This window comes from Equus caballus, chromosome 7 (assembly GCF_041296265.1).
Source record: "Equus caballus isolate H_3958 breed thoroughbred chromosome 7, TB-T2T, whole genome shotgun sequence".
Lineage (NCBI taxonomy): Eukaryota > Metazoa > Chordata > Mammalia > Perissodactyla > Equidae > Equus > Equus caballus.
The window spans coordinates 12,622,077-12,647,151 of record NC_091690.1 but is presented as its reverse complement, the minus strand read 5'-3'; the positions used below and the strand labels follow the sequence as shown (position 1 = coordinate 12,647,151).

General features: G+C 38.7%; 1 protein-coding gene across 12 annotated transcripts in view; it reads right to left on the bottom strand.

Annotated features, from left to right (window-relative positions):
- Window positions 1–24,560, bottom strand: part of YAP1 (Yes1 associated transcriptional regulator) — a 112,655-nt gene extending 88,095 nt beyond the window's left edge. For all 12 annotated transcript variants that reach the window (XM_023644698.2, XM_023644702.2, XM_023644700.2 and 9 more), the window contains exons 1-2: window positions 24,100–24,560; window positions 20,888–21,138 (exon numbers count right to left, since the gene is read on the bottom strand). In XM_023644698.2, the coding sequence (XP_023500466.1) occupies window positions 20,888–21,138; window positions 24,100–24,420 (572 nt within the window). In that variant the 5' untranslated portion in view covers window positions 24,421–24,560. The remainder of the gene's footprint in view (window positions 1–20,887; window positions 21,139–24,099) is intronic.
- Window positions 24,561–25,075: the final 515 nt, after the last annotated feature.

Below are 25,075 nucleotides of genomic sequence, written 5' to 3'. Positions count from 1 at the left end.
AGTTTTAATGTTCAAGTTTCAATAAAAATATGAAAATTAAAACAGTGAGGTACAATTTCTCACTTGATATGACAACTAATTTAACTAACTAAACTAAATCCTTGACAGAATTGGCTCACCTAACTTAACCTAACTGAATTTTGATTAAGTGACCTACCTTAACTACCTAGATCAGGTAAGAGGGCTTCTCTTCTCTCTCTCTCTCTGGTGGACCATAGCTTTGCAACCACTTTTGTCCTGAAAGATTCCAGAATATCCAGGCATCAAAACACCAGCCATTTTGAAAAGCATAAAGAACCAGCCAGTGGCATAGCAACAAAGCTTGTGCCTTCCCATTTGGTGGCCCAGAGTTCGCGGGTTCTAACCTACACACCGCTCATCAAGCCATGCTGTGGCAGCGTCCCACATACAAAATAGACTAAAATTGGGGGCCAGCCCTGTGGCTGAGTGGTTAAGTTCACACGTTCTGCTTCAGCATCCTGGGGTTTTGCCAGTTTGGATCCCGGGCGTGGACCTATGCATCACTCATCAAGCCACGTTGTGGCAGCTTGCCACATAGAAGAACTAGAATGACTTACATCTGGGATATAGAACTATGCACTGGGGCTTTGGGGAGAAAAAAAATAAAAACAGAGGAAAATTGGCAACAGATGTTAGCTCAGGGCCAACCTTTCTCACCAAAGCAAAAAAAAAGAGAGAACATGATGAACAAAGCAAAAGGAGTAGGAAAAGTAGAAATACACATAAGACACCTTGGATCTGAGAACAAGAATCCTGAATTTATAAAGTATTATTAACGTTGTGCATCAAAAGAAGAACTGTGAGGTGGTTGTGTTTTGATTTTGAACAGTTCAAACTAATAGGTTGAAAAATATGGTCAACATTTTACAGATATTTCATGCCTCACAGATGAACCTATTTCTTCATGCTTCCTAATAATCTTTCTTTACCCTCAATTTTTTTCAGTTCAAAATGTATGGTTTCTAGAGCGTAGGTTCCCAAGGATGAAAGATTTAGATGCTACATTTATTACATGTTTCTTTTCAAGTTGGTTATAGTTAATATAAAAACAGACACTTCTTTCCCCATTTGAAGACAACTTCTGTGGGGTGAGGGCAGAGGCAGGTTTTAGGTATCAGTGGTATTTCTGGTACACTAGAAGTCCTCTCCCAAACTCTTTGAAGAATTATTCAGATTTTTTTTTTTTTTAAAGATTTTATTTTTTTCCTTTTTCTCCCCAAAGCCCCCTGGTACATAGTTGTATATTCTTCGTTGTGGGTCCTTCTAGTTGTGGCATGTGGGACGCTGCCCCAGCATGGTTTGACGAGCAGTGCCATGTCCGCGCCCAGGATTCGAACCAATGAAACACTGGGCCGCCTGCAGCGGAGCGCGCGAACTTAACCACTCGGCCACGGGGCCAGCCCCCCAGAATTATTCAGATTTTGCCTCTCTTTCTCCCTACAAAGAAATACCTGCTTGTCCACTCAAAAGACACAAAACCAACATGCATATCTCTGGGATTCTAACCAATTATTGGAGAACACCATAAGCACTGAGCTGAACTCCAAGCATTAAGCAGAGTACTTCTATTCTTAGGAAACAGCAGGGTTTGGTTCAGTTGGCAACACTCCTCGCCTCTGGATCAAGAAGTCATAGTCTCACATTTCACGTAAGAACTCCAGTTTACAAGCCTTGCTAACACTCCTGCAGAATAATTCAAGAGGCAATAAATGATAGTCCCATCAAAAACCAAGAATTCCAGTAAAACTTCAAATCTAGAAATATGGAAATAAATTGGACATACCAACCCTCCTTTTAAACAAAAGACTTGGATGCTTAGAAATAGCAGAGAGAGAGAAAGAGAGAGAGTGTGTGTTTTGGCCAAAGGTAGGATAAATGAATTACATTTCATAACTGCATTGACATTTGCTTTTAAACACTGCTCTGTTCCAAAAAGAGGAGGGCAACATCTGCAATAAAGATTTTATTAAAAGGAAACTTTTGGTCTCTAAATATTTCTATTCAATAATTTAGCTTTATACTAGGGTGGTGGGCTAAAAATATAGGAAAAGTTTTTGCAGAAACGGGACGCCATATCAAGTGATTTCATGTAGACAATCCACAAGCACAGAACTCAGACAGGGTGGCACCAAGTGATTAACAGCCCTTTACAAAAATAGATAAATAATGTTGCAATACATGAGCTCTTATTTGAAACACTAGGCTGAATTCCTGAAAGCAGAAGCTGATTCTGTAATTTAAAAATAGGCATCCTAGTAAAATCAATAAGGCACATTTAAAATTTATACAACAGGTGTGTTAATTTAAAGAATATCCAGAGGTCATAAAATGTCATAAGGTAAATTTCCTTAAATAAAACTATTTTTTCCTACTTAAAATTATGCAATTAAATATTTTACTCACATGGAAATAATTCAGCCCTAAGATCATGATAAAAACTAATTTCAACAATTTTGCACATGGTTGGGAAAAAATTATGCGTGTGGGTACAAATAATCTTTTATAATGTCATGAATTTTCAGTTTTCATTTTAAATAGGCTTGTCTGGTATCACTATTTTCAGTGTTCAAACAGCTTTAGTTATGAACTCTTGATCACAGGTCTGGAGCCAGAAGGTGCCCAGGAGGTCATCCTGTCTCTTCTCACACTGGACTGCCAATGCTGGAATGCCCTCTACCACACACCTGCTAGGCTGCACATTTGTTTAACCTTCCTTACACATCTTTATGATGAATCCCACTTTATCTTAATCAAGTACTATGAAAGAAATCATTCCTATTGCTTAACATTCCCAGAAATGGGAAATTCCAACTACAACAGTTCCATTAAGGAAGTTATAATAAACGAGCATCAGTTTGAATTTGCTACTGTGAAAAGCAGAACAACATGAGCCTAAATGAAATCCTTATCAAATTCTAATCCAAATATAAGTACTAACATGTAATCTGTTCAACCCAAACACTGGTTTTCAGACAAAGCAAGATGTCTATGCAAGCTCTTCTCCCTTAGTGCATACACCATGTGACCTGCTCTTAGGAATAAACAAAGCCAGGTAATAAAGGACAATATTTATACGGTTCTCTACAGTTTATGTAGTACTCTCACATACGTTGTCAGAAATATATATAATAAATCGAATTTAAATAAGCAGCAGTTGGGGTTCTGGGGAAGGGTTCAAGGAAGTGCTGGCTAAAAAACTTCCACACCTGTAAAATGAGGATCCACCCACTTCACAGCTGGATTTATGTGTTTAATGATATGAAAGAGTATACAATAAGTATACGTTGAATCTGAAAAGTCTTTTCAATTCATGAACTACTATTTGATAAATGGATGCATAGATCAGAATCACTCAGGAAGCAGGGCTGGCCGAGTGGTTGAGTTCGCGCACTCCGCTTCGGCAGCCCAGGGTTTCACCGGTTCAGATCCTGGGCGCGGACGTGGCACTGCTCATCAAGCCATGCTGAGGCAGCATCACACCTGCCACAACTAGAATGACCCACAACTAAAAGTATACAACTATGTACCAGGGGGCTTTGAGGAGAAAAAGGAAAAATAAAAACTTTTTTTAAAAAAAAAGAATCACTCAGGAAGTTTTTGAATAAGTAGGTCATCCTTCCTGGTGTCATTTCTTTTAAGGAACATGGTAAAGAAATTAAAGCATACTAGTTTAATTCAAAAAGAGTTTATTAATCACCAAACAAGTATGCAAAATTGAATGAGACTCTACGGAAAATATAGTATAGATTTAACTCAGTCTACAAAAAAAAACGTGTTGTAGGACATAAACAAAAAAACTTTATGATCATAAAGAGACAGCCATGGATCTAATAGCTCATGCTATGGAATAACACAGGCCTGGATGGGTGAATCTGTGTGCAAGTTATTTCACTCTTCAAGGCAGACACCCAATCTATAAAACAGGTAACACCTTCATCTACAAGACTATGGAGAGGATTAAATGAGATAAGGCATGGTAAGTATTCATATAGCAAGTATTCAAAACACGGTTACTCTAAAGCAGTGTTATCAAATGGAGGACATAAAACAAATTTTACACAGTCAAAAGGAAATTCTTTAAACGTTTTTCTTTAATTTAATCTAAATATAAATCACTACCCTACTCAGAGAATATTAAAATTCTTCTACACACTTGCATGAGTAAAGCAACTAAACAAACATCAAGAATTTGCATTATTGCCCACAACGGGTTAAAAAAAATTCTAAGTTGTATTCAACAATCAAAACAGTCCAAAATTAAAACTGACTGTAAAGAACAGATTCTGAAAAATATGGAAAGTGTCTGGGACTGCTGTGGTTCTGACAACAATGAACAGCTCTTTTCTCAGAAGGCCATAAAAATCCCTTTTTTGGCTCTCGGGGATGGTGACTCTCCCTCAGTTTGTTGTGCTAAAAGAGAAGACACAAATGAGAGGCAGCTAGAAGTTTAAATCTCCAATTTCTTTTTTCTGATATCTTTTTACAGTTCAATAGATAATAATTAGTGATATGTTAGTATTTTCTCAAACAGAATCATATTTCTTAAAATCAGTTTGTATTCTTACCAGAACTACACCCCAAAACAAATCACTGATTGTTTATCCAGAAAGGTCAGTTCTCTCTCTTCTAACTTCTTCAACCCTAAATATTAATCCCATCTTAATTTATACTTAAATGTCACAGTTAGAGATTTACTCTTCATTTTCCTCCACAGTTAAGTCAAAGTAAGAAAAATCCCTCCTCTAAAAATCTCTCTCCTTTTGCCCACATTACTAATTGTTTTTTGCTTAATGGTAGTACTTATATATTACATTTAGTATACTTTATACTAAATGGAAAGCACTGTAAATACAACATTATGTCAGATACTACTTAATTTGATATTAATATATAGACCTGGGAATTCACATGAATCTTCTCAATGATTTTCACAGCATTTTAGAGCTAGAAAAGTTCTCAGAAATCATATTCTCCAATCCACTAATTTTTACAGATGAGGAAACCAGGGCTCCTAGAATTAAGTAAGTAAATCAGCCAGCTGGCTACATTAAACATTTATTATATGACGGACACTATGCTAAGTGCTTGAGACATAATGTTGAACTGAACGGGCCTTGCAATATCCAGTGGGGAGAAAAGCAATCAGGCAGCTGAAATTCAATAAGAGGGAAAATTTTTTTTACCAGATGTAGGATTTTACTAAAATCACATATTGTCAAGTTACAAAACCACTCACAAATAAAGCAAAGTCAACAAAAGGATTCAGTACTCAGTACAGCAAAAATGCCTATTCCATCTAATCCTGTCAATCCTTCAAATACAACCAAAGACTGAACTCCTCCACAAACCTTCTCCAACAACTCCAACACAGCAATCTCCTCTTTTGCTGGGTTACTCACATAGACTGTTTAGGCCTTACTACATATTTAGCAGCCAGCTGGGTATTTTCTCATGCTATTCCTAACGGTTTCATAGACCTTGCCTCCTAACTGAGGACATGGGGACCACGCAGTTCTCAAGCCTTATGTTCCGCAGCTCTGAACAGAGTGCTGAAGCTTTCTGAAGGCACTAAAACATATGAAAGTAACTCGATGCTTCTGAAATGACTAGGAACAACATTTAAAAGCACATTCTCAACATTTTTTCGTGAGCAGTTAATATGTGCTGGCACTATGGGAGGTGTAGGGAATACAATATCAACAGGTCTGTAAGTGAAAACGTATTCTCAATGCAGTGAGGTTCATGGGAGGTTATTAGACTCTAAGGCTGATGTGGGGCTATGAAAAATCTAGGAAGACGCTCTAGGGGAATTAACATCTGAACTGAATCTTGAAGGAATATGTATTTTATTTAAATAGCTCCTGGAAGGGGAGGGGGCATGAGGGAATCCAAAAAGCAGTTCCCAAAAGCTACCATTTAAGCTAAATTTAGAAATGTCCTAAATCTCAACTTAGGTCACTGAACTAGAAAATTTTTCTCAATTATAACTGCCACGGTGAAGAAACTCAATATTTCACTCAATCTAACTGTGAAACTCAAGAGGATTATTCAGGGATTAGGGTGCCATTTTTAAAAGGCCTAGTAATTTGGGGAACATCCTATAATGATACTGTTCTTGTTTTCCTTTTAGTCTAAGTTGTTGTCTATCATAGGTTGTTCTGGGGGGTAGGTGTCCAGAGGAGGGGAGAGTTATGGAGACACAGTAAATTAGGAAATACTTATCTCTTATATATATAACATCCATGACTAGAAAACCATTTCAAATATCCTAGATTATTATAGCTACAAATGTCAACACTTTCAAAGAATTTGAATTAAAAGCTGATTTCTATTCTTGTAACACAATTCCTGATTTTACCAATTGATGCTTTCTTGAGATTAAAATTATAGATATTCCTAAAAACCATTTTTCCCATTTAAAATTTTCCTGAAATTGAATCCAGAACAATGGGAAAATATAGATTTTTTTTTATAGGATGGAGACATTGTGGAACAATGCCTAAATTTTTTAAGATATAAGACTATAATACAGAAAAGCTACTAAGTTATAAAAGTTTGACACCAAAGTGTGAAAAGGTTGTGAAATTCACAGATTAGAAGTGTCCTGTTTAAGATAAAACTGCTACTAACTTTCCTGAGCAGACAGGAGTGCCCTGGTTTTCAGTTCATCATGCAGCGTTATCTAACCAAATATAATTTCCAACCACATTCAGATAACTCAATTTCATCCTGATGACAAAAAACATAAATGAGATTTTATTTTCTACACTATTAAAAAAAAAACCAAACTCTACAGAGAAATGATGTTTTCATATAGACAACAAAGTTACCTAAAGTTAAAATCCAAAAACTCCTCTCAAACATAGAGTCTAGGTCTAAAAGACGCGTACATTAAGCTGGAATTCCTTTGATAAACAACTCTCAACATCTGTTTCTGTGAGCTTAAGCAAAACTGCTAGATAAGTTGTGCATTTGATAAGATGACCTGATTTTAATTAACTAAAAAGAAGTGGGGGATGGAGGAATCATTACATTCTTGGATGCTGAACTATTTCCTGAAAACTCAAAAACTAGTTTATATCCTGTAACTGCTTAATAATCTGTTAAGAAAGTGGGTTTAGAATACTTGAAACCCTCCTGCTCTTTAAAAAGTAAGCAACTGACAAAAATTGAAGAGGGCAAACTTTGCAGAGCAGTAGTCCTGAACTCTTACTCCACACAGGCTGCAGGGTGGGGGCCTCAGTGACTGCTGGCGTGTAATCACTGACTTGCTCAGCAACTTTGCTGTAATGGCTTCAAATTGCAGGCCTGAGGAAATGCGCCATAAATAGCTGCTCTTTTTTCTTGTAAAGCCTCTTCATAGACTCAATACAACTCCACTACCAAAAATGGAGGAGTCACCATGGACCTTTTTTTTAAAAAAAAGGTCAAGAGAACAACTAGGGTTACCCTATTAACCACATTACTCATTTTGGGAGTATGAATCACAGTGCTGAAATCTGATTCACTGCTTAAATTCAACTTTTAGGTAACAAAAGTTACAGTGGATTAAATCAGTTTTTATAATCACTCAATTTCATGGAGAGGAAAAGAACTGCTGTTTTTATACGCCTTCAGAAAAAAAGATGTATTCTTACTTTTGAAATTAAATGTTTGAGAATGTCTTCATTAACTCTCAGTGAAGCTGTGCTCCTTGAGTGTTTGTTCATTCATAAGCAACCTGGAAACCTAGATATGCACAGTGTGGTCACAGAAAACACTTTGGGAAGCAGGAACAACATAAATATAAATGTTCTAAAGTCACTGTGATTACCTGCTGCCTGCGTCACTTACTTATAGGTATGTATATTTACACATACACACGCACAACTTGATAATTCAGATAACTTACTAGTGTGTAAATTAACAAAAATTCAATGAATAGCCAATTAATAAAGTCAGACCTATTAGGAATAACAATGAAGATTTTTATCAACATAACTGAATTCAGGTAAGGAAAAAAGCAGCAATGTAAATAAATCAAATTACAACAAGTAGGCACCAGGAAATCCAGGTTTCACTTCTGCTACAGTTTTCGATCTGAGTTCATACCTAAATTAATCTAAAGATAAATAACTTAAAATAGACAGTTTTTTGGTAAAATACCAGAGTCAAGTTTTGAGGATAATTACAATTAGCTGTCAGTTAGAATTCATGGTCTTGAACATAAATTTTGAATTGTAACCAAAAGGCCCATATTCTGAATGACCTACTGAATGGTTTAAAAATAACTTGGCTTGGGCTGGCCCCGTGGCCTAGTGGTTAACTTCAGCATGCTTTGCTTTGGCAGCCAGGGATCGGTTCCCGGGCGTGGACCTGAACCACTCACTGGCGGCCATGCTGTGGCGGCAACCCACATACAAAATAAAGGAAGACTGGCAACAGATATTAGCTCAGGGCCAACCTTCCTCAGCAAAAAAATAAAATAAAATAAATAAAATAACTTGACTGATTTGATGGCATCTCAAGAGGAAACACCTACCAACATTTATTTATATGATTCACCAAAAAATGAGATTTTACTTCTTAACAGTATAAACTTTTCCAGTGACATTATGTTCTACCCTGAGTTTTCTAGGCCCCAGATGATAATTCATCTGTCTTGAACATTATTTTAAAAGATTTCCAATCCAAGTGTGGTCTACTGAAAAACAGGGCCACAATATTTTGCAGTTCCTCCCATCAAGAGACAGTCTACTTTCCAAGCCCTTGAATCTGGGCTGATCTTGTTACATGCTTGGATCAACAGAATGTAGTAGAAGTGACATTATGTAACAGCCTTACGAGACTTTGCAGCTTCTGCCTGCATCCTCTTAGAAGGCTCCTGCCATGTGAGGAAACCTGTCATGTGAGCACACGGTAAGATGGCAGCCGCCTACAAATCAAGAGAACAAGCCTCAGAATGAAACCTAGCTTGCTGGCACCTTGATCTTGGACTTAGCAGCCTCCACAACTGTGAGAAATACTGGGTGGTTGTTTAAGCCACCCAGTCTATGGTTTTTTGTTATGGCAGCCCAGCTTATTAAGACAATCAGTAACAGTAAATGACCTCCATGTGGCTTACTATAAAACAGAGCTGACATCTTAACAGCCTAATATGTTGCAGTTGACTATATTTATTTCTTAATTACTAGCATTCCTGAAACTCCTAACTTCCTTCCACAACCACATCAAACTTTGAGTTTAGAGTAAAGAATTCTGACTGCCCTGTGTCCCACAAGTTTTATCAATAAATTTAAAACCCTAGAGATTTTAAAAGAAAAAATTTAGTTTCCACAGTAACTTGTAACGGTAACAGGCTGAATATTAGATTTGTCTTAAAATTTATTGTACTAAAGTCAATTAATAAACAAGCACTCAAATATTTATTTGGTTTTGGTAATGTAAAATGGACGAAATCATCTGATTCTGCTTGTCTAAAACAAATTCTAAAGCTTAACTTAAAAAATCCTTTAAATCTCTGAAAGAAAATGTTTCAGTCATCAGCAGCTTTCCTATGCAACTTTAAAAGTAAAATATTGTAACTTTCTACACCATATTTTACTATTCGATTTGTGCAATTTCAATATCTAAAACGGAAATAATGTATGAAAAGGACTGATATTCAATTTGCCTAATTCTAATAAAGTTTACTTGGTAAAAAAAATGCACATTAAGCTAAATTTAAACAGTACCAGAAAAATGAAAACAATTCCTTTCAACTAGCATTTTGTAGCAAATAATAGCATCAAAAAGTAGCAAAAAAAAAAAAAAAATCTTAACTAGGCTGTAACATCAAAATAAACTTTTAAAATGCATACAGGATACAACTGTATTTGACAATGTACCTGTAATGGATGGTCTTTACTTTTAGAACATTTTTTTTTAAGCAGTTAATAAAACCAAGTCATTTAAGGGTTTTTCAAGTATTTTGATAGAACTGTTTTTAAAAAATGCCCAAAGTGGGGCTGGCTCGGTGGCACAGTGGTTAAGTTTGCACATTCCACTTTGTTGGCCCAGGGTTCGCCGGTTCAGATCCCGGGTGCAGACATGGTACCGCTTGGCAAGCCACGCTGTGGCAGGCGTCCCACATATAAACTAGAGAAAGATGGGCACGGATGTTAGCTCAGGGCCAATCTTCCTCAGCAAAAAGAGGAGGATTGGCAGCAGATGTTAGCTCAGGGCTAATCTTCCTTAAAAGAAAAAATCTCAAAGTCAGAGTGCAGATTTAACCTCATGAAGGGAGGAGTGTCTTAACATGGAAATGTCAGTCAAGGTGGGAAGGGCAAGCCATTTGGCTGTTATTAGAAAACCTTTTTGCAGCTCAGTCTTTGACTCCTTACCTCCTCTACTTCCACATTCATTGAGTTGAAAATGCTAATATCGTAAGCATAACTTGAGTACTGTCTCTTCACTGCCCCACTGCCACCACCTCATTACTTCTTCCCTGAACTCCCATAGTAGTTCAGCTATCACTAGCAGTTCACTGATATCACTTTTACAACAGCAGAATTTTATTTCTTATTCATTTAAGTCTACAGCAATCAAATACTTCCTGTGCATGGAACAAACCTGTAATGCCCTGAAGTAGATTATTCATTTATATGCAGAAAAGAAGCAGTATCTATTTAAATAGTTCTAGTTATCTGAGCTTAAGAATAATCTCAAACTTCTAAAATTAACTTTAGAATACACAAAGTGAATACTCCAGCATCTTTTTAGCATGGAGTCACACACAATAATTATTATAAAGGGACTACAGGCATTAATCAGGGTTTCTATCAACCAAAAGACTGAAATAAATGAGCAGTCTAAAGGATGTCATCTGCCAATAAATACACCAAGAGCTACATACATGATGCTAAACAAAGAGGGCAAGATCTATCTTTATTGAGCTTATAATTAGTTAGCCTCAACAGGTTCAAGTGAGAGACAGTTAGCAATGAAAAGGCAAACAAGATGACTTGCAATGAATGGAGTCTTGAGACATATGCAGTCCATGAAGACTGACATATTAATTTTGCCCCAATTCCACAGAATGAAACCCAGGGAGCCCTTAAAACAATGCCTGCTACATAAAACCACTAGGTAGGTGGTTTTATGAAATCAAGAGACCACTAAGCACATATAGTGAATTCAAAGGAAATAAGAATGGCAGGGAGAAAAAAACTATAACCACATCAACACAAGCGACCCAAAACACATCACCCAGAACCAAATGGGTCTTTTTTGAGAAAAATCACCCCGTGTTTAAGGGAGTAGAGGTAGTCAGGCCACTGACAGAGAAGCTAGGTAAATTCTTATCTACAATGTGATGGGCACTACCTGAAAACTGAAGAATAAACAGGTACACAAAAGGCATGCTTTGTCTTCAAATACAGAGGAGGATGATATTAATTTTATATATCATTGTCTAGAAACAGTGATTATTTTGTCATCCATAAGAAGAGATTTGTACCAGTTCTAACAGGAAAGTCTGCACACCCTCCAGCTGGGAGGGGTTAAAAGCGATCCTATTACATCACCTGGACCCTAGCCAAACTACACGACTTCAGAAACATAACCTATCTCAGTCTGAACATGTGTAGAAGAAAAACAGAAACATCTGCATTTTGGCCAACTCTCCCCTAGAGGTTTTTTTTTTTTTTATCTTAAAGAAAAAGTTATCCAGGAGAGCTTGGTGAATTTTAACTGCAACTCTATCACTGGCAAGAATTAGTTCCAGGAAGGGTCTCCAAAGTCTCCATTTATTGGGCTCATTTTTAACCTTAGGCACTTGTTTATTTTAACACATTTCCTTACTCTACATATTTAACTAAGATGTATTAATTCTGTTCCATTCCTTCACACCATTCAACATTTTAATACCTTTTACAATCCAGAAGTATCCACTTTTCTGGTATCATTTAACACTCTTCTCTGATGGCTAGAGTGCTCTGGTCTGGTTTTGCATTGGTCACTTAACATTTTATGTGGTTTTCAAAAACTGTGCTTCCTCTTTTTCCACAAAAGATTTCCATAGGTAAATGCTTTTTACCTAATCAAGGCAGAGATTGCTGAAAAAGTGGATCTGGAGAAATTCGACATGAGAACAACAACAAAGCGTTCTAATACATCTCAGTGATCACCTATGGATGAATCTATTTTAACCTAAACCAAGCTTTCAGGAAATTCTAACTACTTAAAAATCTCCAAGGTTAGTCTATAGGTAAAAAACACTCTCTCTATATTATTATTATTCTATGACATCTACAATGGCCTATTGAAGACTGACACAGCCACTTTTCTGAGCTGTATCTATTCAAAGAGGACTTGCCAGGGAAAGCAACACCCTAAATTAAGAAAAAACCAAGTTACATATTTCTGGAGGTTAACCTACATAAGCACACCAATAATTATTTAATCAATTTAGACATGCATAAATATTTTCTTTATCCTACTACCATCTGTATTGATGAAAACTAGGCGAAAGGAAGGAACGAAGGAAGACAGACACAGGCCAATTTCACAAGGCTGCTTTACATTAAAGCCCTACTTTTTAAAGCTGTGTATACTAGACAAAGAACTTGAAAATGACATACAAATAGATAGGAATATCTCCACTATTACATATAAGAATAGGAGTTAAGTTTTCAATCTCTCTGCCCCTTCACACTATTTCAGAATCCAAACCCTCTGAACAAAACTCATACACTGCCCAACGCCAACCACCTTGACGTCAAAGTAAAAAGTTCCCCCTTTAAGAAAATCTAACACATGAAGTTGAAAACTAGCAACACCAACACTAAAGGGGACAAATGTAATGGAATTAATCATTTGCCTGGTAAAAGCACTACTTAAATATTCATTAAAAAGTGATTCTGTGATATTTACGTCAAATCATATGAAACTGTCAACATTCATTGTTTTGGGCTTAAAAAATTAGCAACTTTATTTAGTCAACCTAATAGTTACAAATTGGATTCACAAAAATTCAGCCTACACACAACTTTTCAAAAACCTATTGCACACCCGCCTCCCTGGCCCAAGCAGGAGATGAGAAATTTATGTTCCAGAGAAATGGAGCCACAGGCTCTGGATTCAGATACCTGGCATAGCCAAGAACAGGGACAAAACCCCACCCCTGTTCAACCCTAAAAACACTGGTAGTCAGTCTTAACACTCATCACCATCAATGCTCTCTAGAGAGAGGACTGGCAGATTTTTATCTGGAGAAACTGGCCCCTACAAGAGAACCTAACCAAGATACTGACACAGAGGACACCCCAGAACATCAGGGCCTGGGTGATCCCTGTTAAATCACTCTCCAGTGAGGTCCACTAAGACACTGAAAGCAGAAGAAAATTTAAACAGAAACACCCACTATAATATCCTCATAGAGAGATTCTACTATTACATCCATGAAATAAGAACAGCATGTTATTAAAAATAACAAAGGAACAATGAGCTCAGAAAAGAGTCCTTGGAAATTAAGAATGATAAATAGCTTTTTGAAAAAAAAAATTCAACTGAAAAATTAAAAGCTAAAGTTGAAGGAATCTCCCAGAAAGCATAACAAAAGGCTATGTGAAGGAAAATGAGGGAGGACAGGAATAAGAAAATTAGAGAGTTATTCTGACTAGCCGGAATTCCAAAAAAGGAGAATAGATAAAACACACTGGAAGAAATTATGCAGGAATTACTAAATCTTTCCCAGGACCGAAGACAGGGCAACTGCACTACAAACCTTTAAGGTGCACCATTCACACTGAAGACTGAGTTTCCAAACCGTGCAATGTTTACAATGAATTAAAAAAGGGTGCATACCAAAGTATATCATGAAATTTAAGGCCTCCCCTAAAGATAATGAAAAAAATACTAAAATCCCTGAGAGAAGCAAATTGGGTTTAACTACTCAATAAGAAAACTGAAAGCTAGAATAAAATGGAGCATTGCCTTCAAAACTCGAAGGAAAAATAACTTAACCTTGAATTCTACAACCAAATTGCCCACCAAAAGTCAACAGATAAAGATACTTTTAGACATAAAAGATCTCAACGTAGTTACCTACCATGCACCTTTTTTTCTCAGCAAATTCTTGAGGAATGAGCCAACACTAAGGGTTAGCAAATCAAGAAAGAGAAAAACAGTAAATAGGGTATCCAACCAAGAAGAGGGATGCAGGGACTTGCCAGGACGAGAGAGAAGGGAAGTGCCAGTAGGAAAACTCTGAAGCAAGTTGAGAGCAACCAGTCTAGCCCAGAGTAGGAAGACAAAGGACTCAGGAACGTTTCCGGGGGGGGGGGGGGGGGGGGGGGGGGGCGGCAAAAAAGCAAAAAAAATACAAAGGAAAACAACAAAAAAAAGACAACTAACAATTCCAAGAAAATATCAAAGTTGTTCAGGAAATCACATTACATTGTACAGCTCAGCTGCAGGCAAACTCTAAAGAGTCATAACAATGTAAAAATACTTAAAAAAAATTATAGTAAGTATACTGGGAGGATTAAGGAAAGGAAGAGGCAGAGGGTGCAGAAAAATTAAGAAATAGCAGTGCAGCATATTTTATAAATATGAAAATTTTAAAGGTATGGGGGGTAGGAAATCTCAAGGGAGCTGAATGTTTGTGTCGGGAGAATGCAAGCAAGAGATTTTTTTAAAAGGTCAGAGCTGTTCTTTTTCTTTAAAACCTTCTAGTACTAAGGAATTTTCTAAATCTATGTATATGTTACCCACCTAAAAAGTAAATTTCAAAATGTTTCTTTATGAGGCAATGAAAACAAGTATCTTTAAACCCATCTCCTTGGCAGAATTTAGGTGCTTCTTCCCCTTTCTCCTTTTCTGAATTTTTCAATTCTCTCTAATGAACATGTGTCACTTGTACAATAAAAAACAAACACCTTATTAAAAATCCATGAAATCAGATACATGTGGGAGGAATATGAGAGAGGGAGGACAATCTTACAAATATTAACAAAAGAACTCCACATTCATACTTGTACAGAAAAAAAAATCCTTATCTGACCCCCAACCTCCTAGGTGGTAGGGTTTAATTCCTTGCCCAAAGCCTGCTCCATATTATAGTCACTTCAGGGTAAGAGAGAAGTTCAATTTCAAACAGCTTTCTAGTCCACATTCAATTTTGTGAAAGCACATAGTAGCACTCTGAATAAAGCCATCTTTACTCTAAACCCCAAATCAAATAGTCTATAGTTAAGTTTTCATGCATGTATCAAAAAGCACATCTCTTTAAACATACCTATTGGTCACATAAGGATCTTACTTTAAAAACAAACAGAAAACCTCCTTACTTTAGGTGAAGTATTTGCAAGAGGAAGAAAGGAGCTTTTAACGAAATGTACCATTCAGTACCCCCAAATCAGGACCCAGCCGAAGAATTTGATAAGTTTAGTGACTAACACTATCCTGTGAAGAGATAGGGAAGCGCACTAAAGTGAAGATAAGTTATAGCACTAACCACAAATAAAGCACTGAAAATATGTGGTGCAAGAAAACAGTAGTACTTTAAAAGATGTTCCTATTCGGATTATTTTGCTAATGTGCAACACTATTCAGAGAAACAAGACCAACCGATGTGTTAAAGATTACCATTCTTCTCACGCTAGGAGCCAAAAAGGGTTAAACTACTGACCACTTTTTCTTGTCTAAAATATTAAAAGGAAGGATAAAAGGACCGTTGTGATTTATACCAAACTTCTTTGTTTGGTTTTAGAAGGGGTCAAGCCCTCCGCAAATAGAAGTGCTTCCAGGGCGGCAGTACTTGCTCCCAGGAAACTTGGTGCTACCGTACTTGAGCAACCAGAACCATGAAGCAATTCTTCTTCATAAAAACAGCAATGTCTCTTTCATGGTTTGAAGTTGTGATTAATCCTAGAATCAGAAGCCTTTTTTTAAGAACTGCATCACTTAGTAACCATAGTTATGGAACCATACAGCTCTTTAAGACCTCCCTTTTATGCAATGCTACTCAACTATTATTAAACTTTCAAGCCATAATTAATGGCTAAATTATGCTATAACTAAAGGCAGCAAATTAAGCTTGAATAATCCTAAATCTTAACAACTGCTTTTTAAAACGACTTCACTTTGATTTGCCCTAAGCCTCAACTTCACTATACATTTTCACAACTAAAAGGTTTAGAGTTCACCTCTCTTCAAAAGCCTTAAGGTAAACAGCAATTCAGAGTCATGCTAGTGTTACATGCTAGTGTTAGTTAGGATGCTAATTTACATTATTTTTCTAACTATAAAGTAACACATATTTCTGTACATTACTAATGAGGACTGATCCCAGGGTTTCAGAAACACTTTTTTTAAAGTTTCAACTATTCAAATATCACCTAGGCTTTTTTCTTAATAGTTAACACGAGTCTTTCGGGGAGGAATATTTTTTGAGTGTTATTTTTTAAAGAAAATTAGCCTACCATGTTGCAACCAACCGAGTCTGCTGCATTTAAACATTGTTTGTTAACTAAATATCTTTCGTAGTTCACACTAAAAATACTCATTTTTTTCCCCAGGAAATAAATTAATCTCTATGTTCTGTTTAATCTGTCACATCCACTATCTTCCAACTGTTTTTCTTCTGCCACTGCATTCAACAGTTCCCCAGAGTTTTTCTGCTGAAATCACTGCGGCACTGCGGGCCATTCTTCCCCGGGATGCCCACCCACTGAGCAGAAGCAAGCGTTTTTTCTGAGAGCTGGGGGGATACTTTCATCTTCTCTCTCCACCCTTCCTCAACAGCAAGACAAATGGGCAGAGACCAGGCCTCTCCTCAGATAGGGAAATACTTTGTGACTGCAATTTGAACTTTTTTGGTTTGCACCTTAATCAACATTTAATGGCAATATTACAAGCTTTTCTTTTTTAAAGGGAAATCATTTTGGTTACACTTGATATAGCAAGAAACCAAAAAACACAATAGCCTTACTCTTTATAAAACTGTTTCCTTTTAAAACATCTAATCTTCATTATGGTAACAATATACATTTGCATGTGTGTATGGTCTTCTACTGGGCAAGTGTTTGGGAGAAGTGTAGATGAAATTATAAGAAGAAATGGTTTAATTCATCTCCTTTAATTGATACACTTCTGAGGTAGCTTTAATTAGGGCAGTGGAGCATTCATTTCTGAAATAACATGTAGCAAAAAAAAGAATCAAACCACTTATAGCAACCAATAACATCTGCAAGGCAACTGCGTTTAACGTTGGCATATTGGCTAAATCATAGGCTGTGCAATGTTGAAAATCTCTGAAAACATACCTTTTTAAACTACAGATCAAGATGCTCAATAAGTATAATTTTTAATCAAATCACAGCCACAAGAAACCTTGAAACTTCAAGGACTAAAAAGACTGTGGCCAGTTATTCAGAAAATGATAACAGAAATGAAACAAAATGACCTTTTAAAAATTAGAAGAACACTATTAAAACAATGCAAATCTACAAACTTTTAAAAATTATTGCCTCAGATTTCTTAAATCAAATTGTAAGGTCCTATATGGTATAGTAATATACAAGAAGTTCTTTGTACATGGTAACAGTTACAACGTATCAGATTCAATGAAATAAATCTGAGAAGTAAAAACACTCCTTGTAACCAGAGATATTATTGCAACCAGAGACATTATAGAATACTAATTCAGGAAGTTATTCAGCAGCTTATAAAGAAATAGGAAGTTGTTGACCAACTACTTGAAGAACTATTTCCTGTAGGAAAACTATAAGACAGCTGAAGAAGGCAATAATTCTCAGAGTAATAAAAAGAACGGACTGTTTTTAAATAAAAGCTCAATATACAATGTTGCAGAAATTAGTTTTAAACAGTAAATTCAGTAGAATATGTAATATACAGACTAAACTTTTTTTACACACTTCACAATCATAAAGAGCTTGAATACGTGTCGTTGATAAATGTAGCCAGTACTATACTTTCATAAGGTACAAGTCTTCTCCAGAACATCTTACTAACCCAGGGAGGGAGGGCTTTGAAAATACCAATGATCACCTGCCTACAATCTTTCAGTAATTATGCTGCCTTGAAAGGAGAAGACGGAAAAACTGACGTGAAAAATTATTCATATGTCACAAGGCAACAATTAGTTGTTTCCAAAGTCAACATTTCTAAGTTTTCAATCAAATTACATCACCTTGCATGTCTGGACCATTTATGGTCAGATTTCTTCATGCCAAGTATAAATCTCAATAAATTATATAGTTTGTAACTTAAAAATTTGTTCCAACAAGCATTTAAGAAGATGTATAGTGAGATATAATGTTTCACTGTTGAAATGAGTATAAAGTATGAAACTACATAGCTTAAATCTTCATTCTACATCTAGCTGGCAACACGTATCTTCTTTAGACATAAGATGAAAATGCATTAAGCATTGGTTGTAAAGAGAGCCTGACTTTTTTAAAACATCAAAACTAGGATAAAAATGAACTTGGACAATATCAAGTTGGCTCCAAAAGCTTCATTTATCATCTTTGACTCAGTAAGGACAGAAATTAATCTCATTTACCAGTGCAATACACAAAAATAAGTTACGACAACTCATACAGCCCATAACATTGTGGAAGTAGCTAAAAAGAGGTGAACTAATCTTTTCTAACTTTTCTTCAAATGGCATATTGTTCATAAAACAGAAACTCTTTAGAAAAAAATGAAATTTTATTAGCCCACAGTACCCACCTTCCATATCCAATGCCTAGGGGCCCTCTCTACAATTATTCCTGACAGGTACCAACTAATGCATGATTTTGCCTGCTTTTACTGACCGAAGTTCATCTCTCAGGGAAAACCATTCTATTTCTGAAAGGTTTGATATGAGAAAATTATACCAACGAGTCAAAAATCCTCATGTTTCTTATCATAGAACAAGCCTAATTTTACTTCCACGACAGTCCCTCAGAAATCTTGAAGAACAATCATGTTTCTCTCTCTTCTTTCCCAGTTTCTTCTTTTCCAGGTAAGCTTCTCTCCACTCCTGCAACCATTACTCCTATGGCATACTTTTCATATCATTTTGGCCTGGTTTACCTTCCCTACAGGCTGACTCAATTGGGGTGTTTGGGGGTGTGTGTGTGTGTGTGTGTGTGTGTGTGTGTATGCCCTTCACTAATTCATCTTTATCAATATATTTAACGGAAACGCTTCTTCTCAGAGGAACCATTGGAACTTTCAAAAATAAATTATAGAATATTTATTTCATCTCAAAACAAAAAGATCATTCAAAATAACGAAAATGTAGGCAAATGTCACCTATAAGCAATTATTACAGATACAAAAAACTAAGAGCATAAATGTTGCTATTTAACCTTAAACTTTTAGCTTCGGCATGAACCAAAGAAAGGAGGCAAGCAGGCTATTAAGTTGTTTAAAAATCTCCCCAGGTCAGCATGTGACCCAGCAGGGAGAGGTTCAAAAGAGTAAAGCCTTTCTTTTTCCTCCTAACAACCTGGTTTGTTTCCACTCCTTTTCCCTTCAAGACATCCCTCACAGCTAGCAGCTCTTTCAATCATTTACTTTGGATGTCTGCTTGAGAACAAATGATCTTGCTCATGCAGATGAGTTTGCCAGACTTGTGTGTACTTTCCAGTCTCAGGCACTTTATTGTTCTGGTTGAAACCTGACCCTTTGAAATGGATACCAGGACACCAGAAAACAAATTAAAAAAAGAAGAAAAAAGTTGCAGGAAAGGGGCCAAAAAACTGCAGAAGCTTTTCAAGATCAAAATTTTTTCCTCTGCCCTTCTCCTAAATAAGCCTGTCACAAAACTGTACCTTACATTACAAAGTAACAACCCACTCTGAGACATTTATTGAGACTCACACAACAGTATCATTAATTGTGTTATCTGATCTAATAAATAAATGTTACATTTGCCTTAGTAGATTGTCAAGACAGATCTCAATCAAAACTTCGACCATTTTTCACTTTATCATCTCAACCTGATTAAACAGTACTAAGTAAGCAACTCTTTAAAAATATCAACTTCAGTCTGTAACAATTACTTTCAGAAAACATTTTGTATACACTTAATCCAAAAAGCCCGATACAAATATTAAGGTCTCATCTATAATTCCACAGTGAGGGGGGATAAAAATTCTATTTTCATCTTTAATGAAAATTTGCTATTTTGTTAAAGACAAAAAGGCTGATAAAAATAAACAGCCCAATGCCCTTGTTTTTGTTTTCCCAAAGAGGGATTCTGTTCTGAAGACCTGCTAGTCTGGAAGAAGTGTGCCACTGAGCAACTGTATATCAAAACCGAAAATTCATATTTCTCTTCACGTTTTGGGGAAAAAACTGATAAGTCACATCAAACTGCAGCTAAAGGGTTTGTCATTTCACAACCTGAAATATTGTAAAATTAGACTCCCAAAGAAGTCCTACTTATTTTGTAGTTTTACCAATAAAATACTTATTTAAAAGAATATAAGAAGCGCCATACATATTTAATAGGACTATGCCAACCTTATAATTCTCACAATTTGAAATTTTTCATGGTATTCTTTCAGTTTTGAGCTAAGCTAATTAAAAGGTTTGGCACAAACTCAAAAGAGAGTATGAGAATATGCAAATTGCCACAAAAGAAAAGGTTAAGAATCAATCTTTCAAAATATTACCCAAGCTAAAGAAGGTATTTAGGTCATACCAAACTGAAAAAAAAAAAATTGAAGCTATACCAGAGCTTGACATAAACATTAAATATAAAAATATAAATAAAAAATACATTAAGTAGAATATAAAAATGACATTTTATATTGACACCACTTTACTGTGTTTTCCAAAATATGTTTTTCCTAGAAAACTATCTCCCACCATTATTTTCACTTACTTTAAAAAGTATCTCTGACCAGAAGATGTCTTCGCCATCTCCCAGCCTGCTGGCAGAGGTACGTCATCTGGTATCTCAAAAGAAGACTGTCGAAGGTGTTGAGCAGCGGGTGTAGCTGCTGGGCCAGAGACTACTCCAGTGGGAGTCAATGTCCCAGGCGATACGGCTCCCAGCTGCAGGGAAGCTGGAGAGGAATGAGCCCGAACATGCTGTGGAGTCAGGGCTCCTGCAGTGCCTGCATCAGTACTGGCCTATTAGGAATAGTAAAATGAACATTTCTTAAAAACTGTCTTTAAAGTGAGTCCCTTTAAATTTCCTAGATAGAATTTCATTGCAATCAAATATCTAAGTACCAAAGGCAAATTTCAACATTTAATATTTGACACAGAGGAATACAGGTTTGTAGATGGATACTTTTAAATGGTTGATATAATTTTAATATGTACGTTTACAAACACTTGTCATTTTACTGATAAGCAGTCCATCTAAGTGAATTCCTACCTACTACACATTAGACATGCCTTCTACATATTGTAGAGGCAAACAGTACAGAAAGAATGAAACATCCCTAAAATAATAAATGATGAACTTTAAAACCTAATTTCTAAAAGGTGGTATGGGTGCTTTTCCAAGTTCTAAAATGTTCCAGGTATAAACAAAACCTAAGAAATATAATAACTATGCTTTCTTTTTCTTAGCTAGGTTTTGAGTAATGTTTTTTCCTACCACGCCTTAAACACAAGACAATTGTCATTTCTCCTCACTATGGACAAATGCCATTAATAAAGCAATCACCACAAGTTATACAACTTTTAATGAATGCAAAAGATTTAGAACCATCCAAATGTTCTTAAAAGCCAACTAATGAATGAAATGAAAACCCAACCATATATTTGTGTCTAGATGATAAAGATGGCAACAGCTCAATTATAACTTAAGAAGTTACACACTTACGTATTTACAACTGTGTAACAGCAGAAAAAATTCTGCACTCCCGACCCTCAAGATCTGGGTTCTAGTCCAAGCTGGTTAGCGTGACACTGAACAAAGACCTTAATCTCTGAGAGCCTCGGTTTTCTCATTTGTAAAACAGTTTTCATGACAGAAAAATGGAAAATACACATATATATGAATGAAAATATCCATTAGTTTGTGGACAATAGTATTTACAACCCACATTCATAATCTAGTATAGTTATTTAAATTCCTTGATTAGAATTAGGATTGTCAAAAAGTTAGAATTTCCTAGATTCACATAGGCAAGGAAGGGAGACTGGAAGCAATGCGCAGGGGCACATCTGCCTTAAAGTCAAGTCGCGTACCTCACAGTAGATTTGAATGAGGAAATCATTAGGAGAAATAAAAATCAAACTTACACACACACAACATTTAGTTAAGAAACTTACTAAAAACAAACTATAAATTATTAATAGTATAAATGCATAAACTGCTGGATATAAATTCTTGTGCAATTATTTACTAGAAGAGTCAGTACACTTTTCAGTTGCAATTCCTTTTGGCTTATAGATGCCACAAAATGGGGAATTCAATCTCCTATGTGTATTATACTTTCAAAACATATTAAGTAACTAGCAGCATAGCTTGCAGTCTGCAGGGTGCAATGCCAACACACATTTACCCATAATGAATCCAGAAACCCACTTCCAGGGGGAAGAGAAAAAAGCATACCTAAGTCTACTTCTTACAAATTGAAGTGTTTAGGCAAGCAGCTAAATTGTTTTTCCTTTCTCCTCCTTAACCCAGGTTTTTGTCAGCAGGTTAAGTGAGTTTTCTTGAGTTCCAAAACCCCCTTAGTCTGCGGCAGGAGAACATACAGCAGGCCTGCAAACAGGAGGGGGAGTGGGAATAGCAGTGGGGGTGCTAACTCTGCTTTCCACTCAACTTACAGCCCGAGTGGACTAACTACATTGTAGTATTTGGAAAACCAATTAACTTTTGGACAAAGCTCCTAAGCTGAAGTTTCGCCTGAAGCAAGTTCTTTAAAAAAAAAAAAAAAAAGGAAAGAAAGAAAAACCTACACTAAACAAATCTACTGTGGGAATGTTAACACTTTCATAATAGTTTCACTTCAATGTTGGATCAAGTTGACAAAATAATCGAACGTAGTGTATGTGGAACAGCCATGTTCGTATCCTCAGTAAGAATTAAAAGCAATGGCGAGCCTCGAATTAGTCATCGCTTCCCAAACATTAACTTTTAATCACAGTTGAACTAGGCAGGACTCGGCCTATGAGTCAACCTGCACTGTATTATCAAAGGCTTGTGTTAAAACCAAGGCATTGTAAAGCGCGACTCAGGTCCTGCACAACGTGCAGATGTGGCTAATTTAAAGGCATTTCAGCAGACTGTAAATAATAGTCTACAATTGGGAAACCAACACGTGAAAGTTTGATAAGAGCTAGCCTGCCCGAGTTGCAAGGCACAAGGGAAGCGCGGGGGTGAAAGCGCTAACTCCATAAACAACTTCCAGGAAAGTCTGGATCCTGTATTCAGAAAGCGCCGGGGCCGCGAGGAAAATAAATGCTTTCGGGAGGGGGAGGGGGAGAAGGAGCAAGAAACGGAATGGACTGGTTCAACCCCCACCCCCAATCAACACTGCAAAACAAGAGAACAATTATTGGACTCCCCAGGAGACTGAAGTGGACCGAGAGCCCCCGAAGGAAAGGGGCCCAGGGCTCAACTTCACAAACTCGGCCGCCGCTGGCAACGCACCCACACAAATGCCAGAGGCCTCCCTCCCCCTCCCCCTGCCCCGGCCGGCGGCGGCGGGAGCGAAGGTGCGGAGCGCGGCGGCGCGCGCATTGTGCAAGCCCACCGCGGCCGGGGCCCGCTCTCCCCACCCCCTTCCTTCCTCCCCACCTCCCCCGCCACTCCCGCCAACCTCCCGGGAACCCCAGGAAGAAAGAAAGAAAGGAAGAAGGGGAAAAGCACACCCCCCAGGGCTGCAACCGCAGAGAGAAACTCCGAGGGGAAAAACAAATCTCGGCCCCGGACTCCGGGAGGAGCGGGGAGGCGGGCCCCGCGGCCGAGCGGGCGCCTCCGGCCCCTCCACGGCTCCGCGCGGGCCCCCGCCCCCACCTGGCTCGGGCTCGCGGAGACCCCCACCCCGGCCCGGGCTGCAGCCGCCGCTCCCGAGCGCCCCGGGCCTGGGGCCCGCCCGACGGGGAAGGGGGCCGGGGCGGCGAGGTTACCTGTCGGGAGTGGGATTTGGGCTCGGGCGGCTTGAAGAAGGAGTCCGGCAGCTTCCGGAGCCTCATGGGCAAGGTCTGGGGCACGTTGGCTGTCTTGGGGTTCATGACGGCGTTGAAAAGCGCCTCCAGGTCGGTCTCCGAGTCCCCCCGGACGTGCACGATTTGGTGCCCGGCGGGGGGGGCCTGCGACGCCGCCTGGGACCCCGGGGGGGCCGGCTGCCCGGGACCGGACGGCGGGCCCTGCCCCTGGGGGGCCTGCGCGGGCGGCTGCCCTTGGCCCTGGGGGGCCGGCTGAGGCGGCGGCTGCTGCCCGGGATCCATGGCTCCTGCCTCCCCCGACGCGCACCCCGACCAGGCGGGCTGAGGGCTCCGCCCGGGCGCCCCGGCTCGTCGGGCCGAGACGGGAGAAGCGGCGAGGGCGGCGAGGCGGCGGGAGCGGCGCTCTCCTCGCTCTCAGGGCCGGGGGGCTGCGCCGCGGCCCCGCATCCCCCGCCCGGCGCCTCCGCCCCCGCCCGCGCCCCGGCTCCGCTGGTCTGGCGGCTGCGCCTCGGGAGGGGCTGCGAGAGACCCGGAGCCGCGGCGCCGGAGAACTTTTTTGCCTTCAGTCCCTTGACGGCTGCCGCACAGCGCGTTGCCTCTCCCCTCCCCCTTTCTCTTTTATTTCCTTTTCTTGTTCCTTCCTTCCTCCCTTTCTTTTCCCCGGCGGCGGCTGCGCCCGACTGCGACAGAAACTCGCTTCAGACGCCCAAACTAAAGTTGAGAGAAGCGCCCGCCCGAGCCGCTCGCCGGCTCCGCCTCCTCGCGGCTCTTCCTTCCTCTGCGCGCCCGCCCGCACCGGATCGGCGGCCGGCCACCGAGGGAAACTTTCCCCTGCAAGTTCCTACATTCCTGCGGACTCCGGGCCTCCGCCGCCCCTCCCGGCCGCACGTGACCCGCTCGCCCTCCGTCCCGGCCTGCGCCAGCGGGGCCCGGAGCG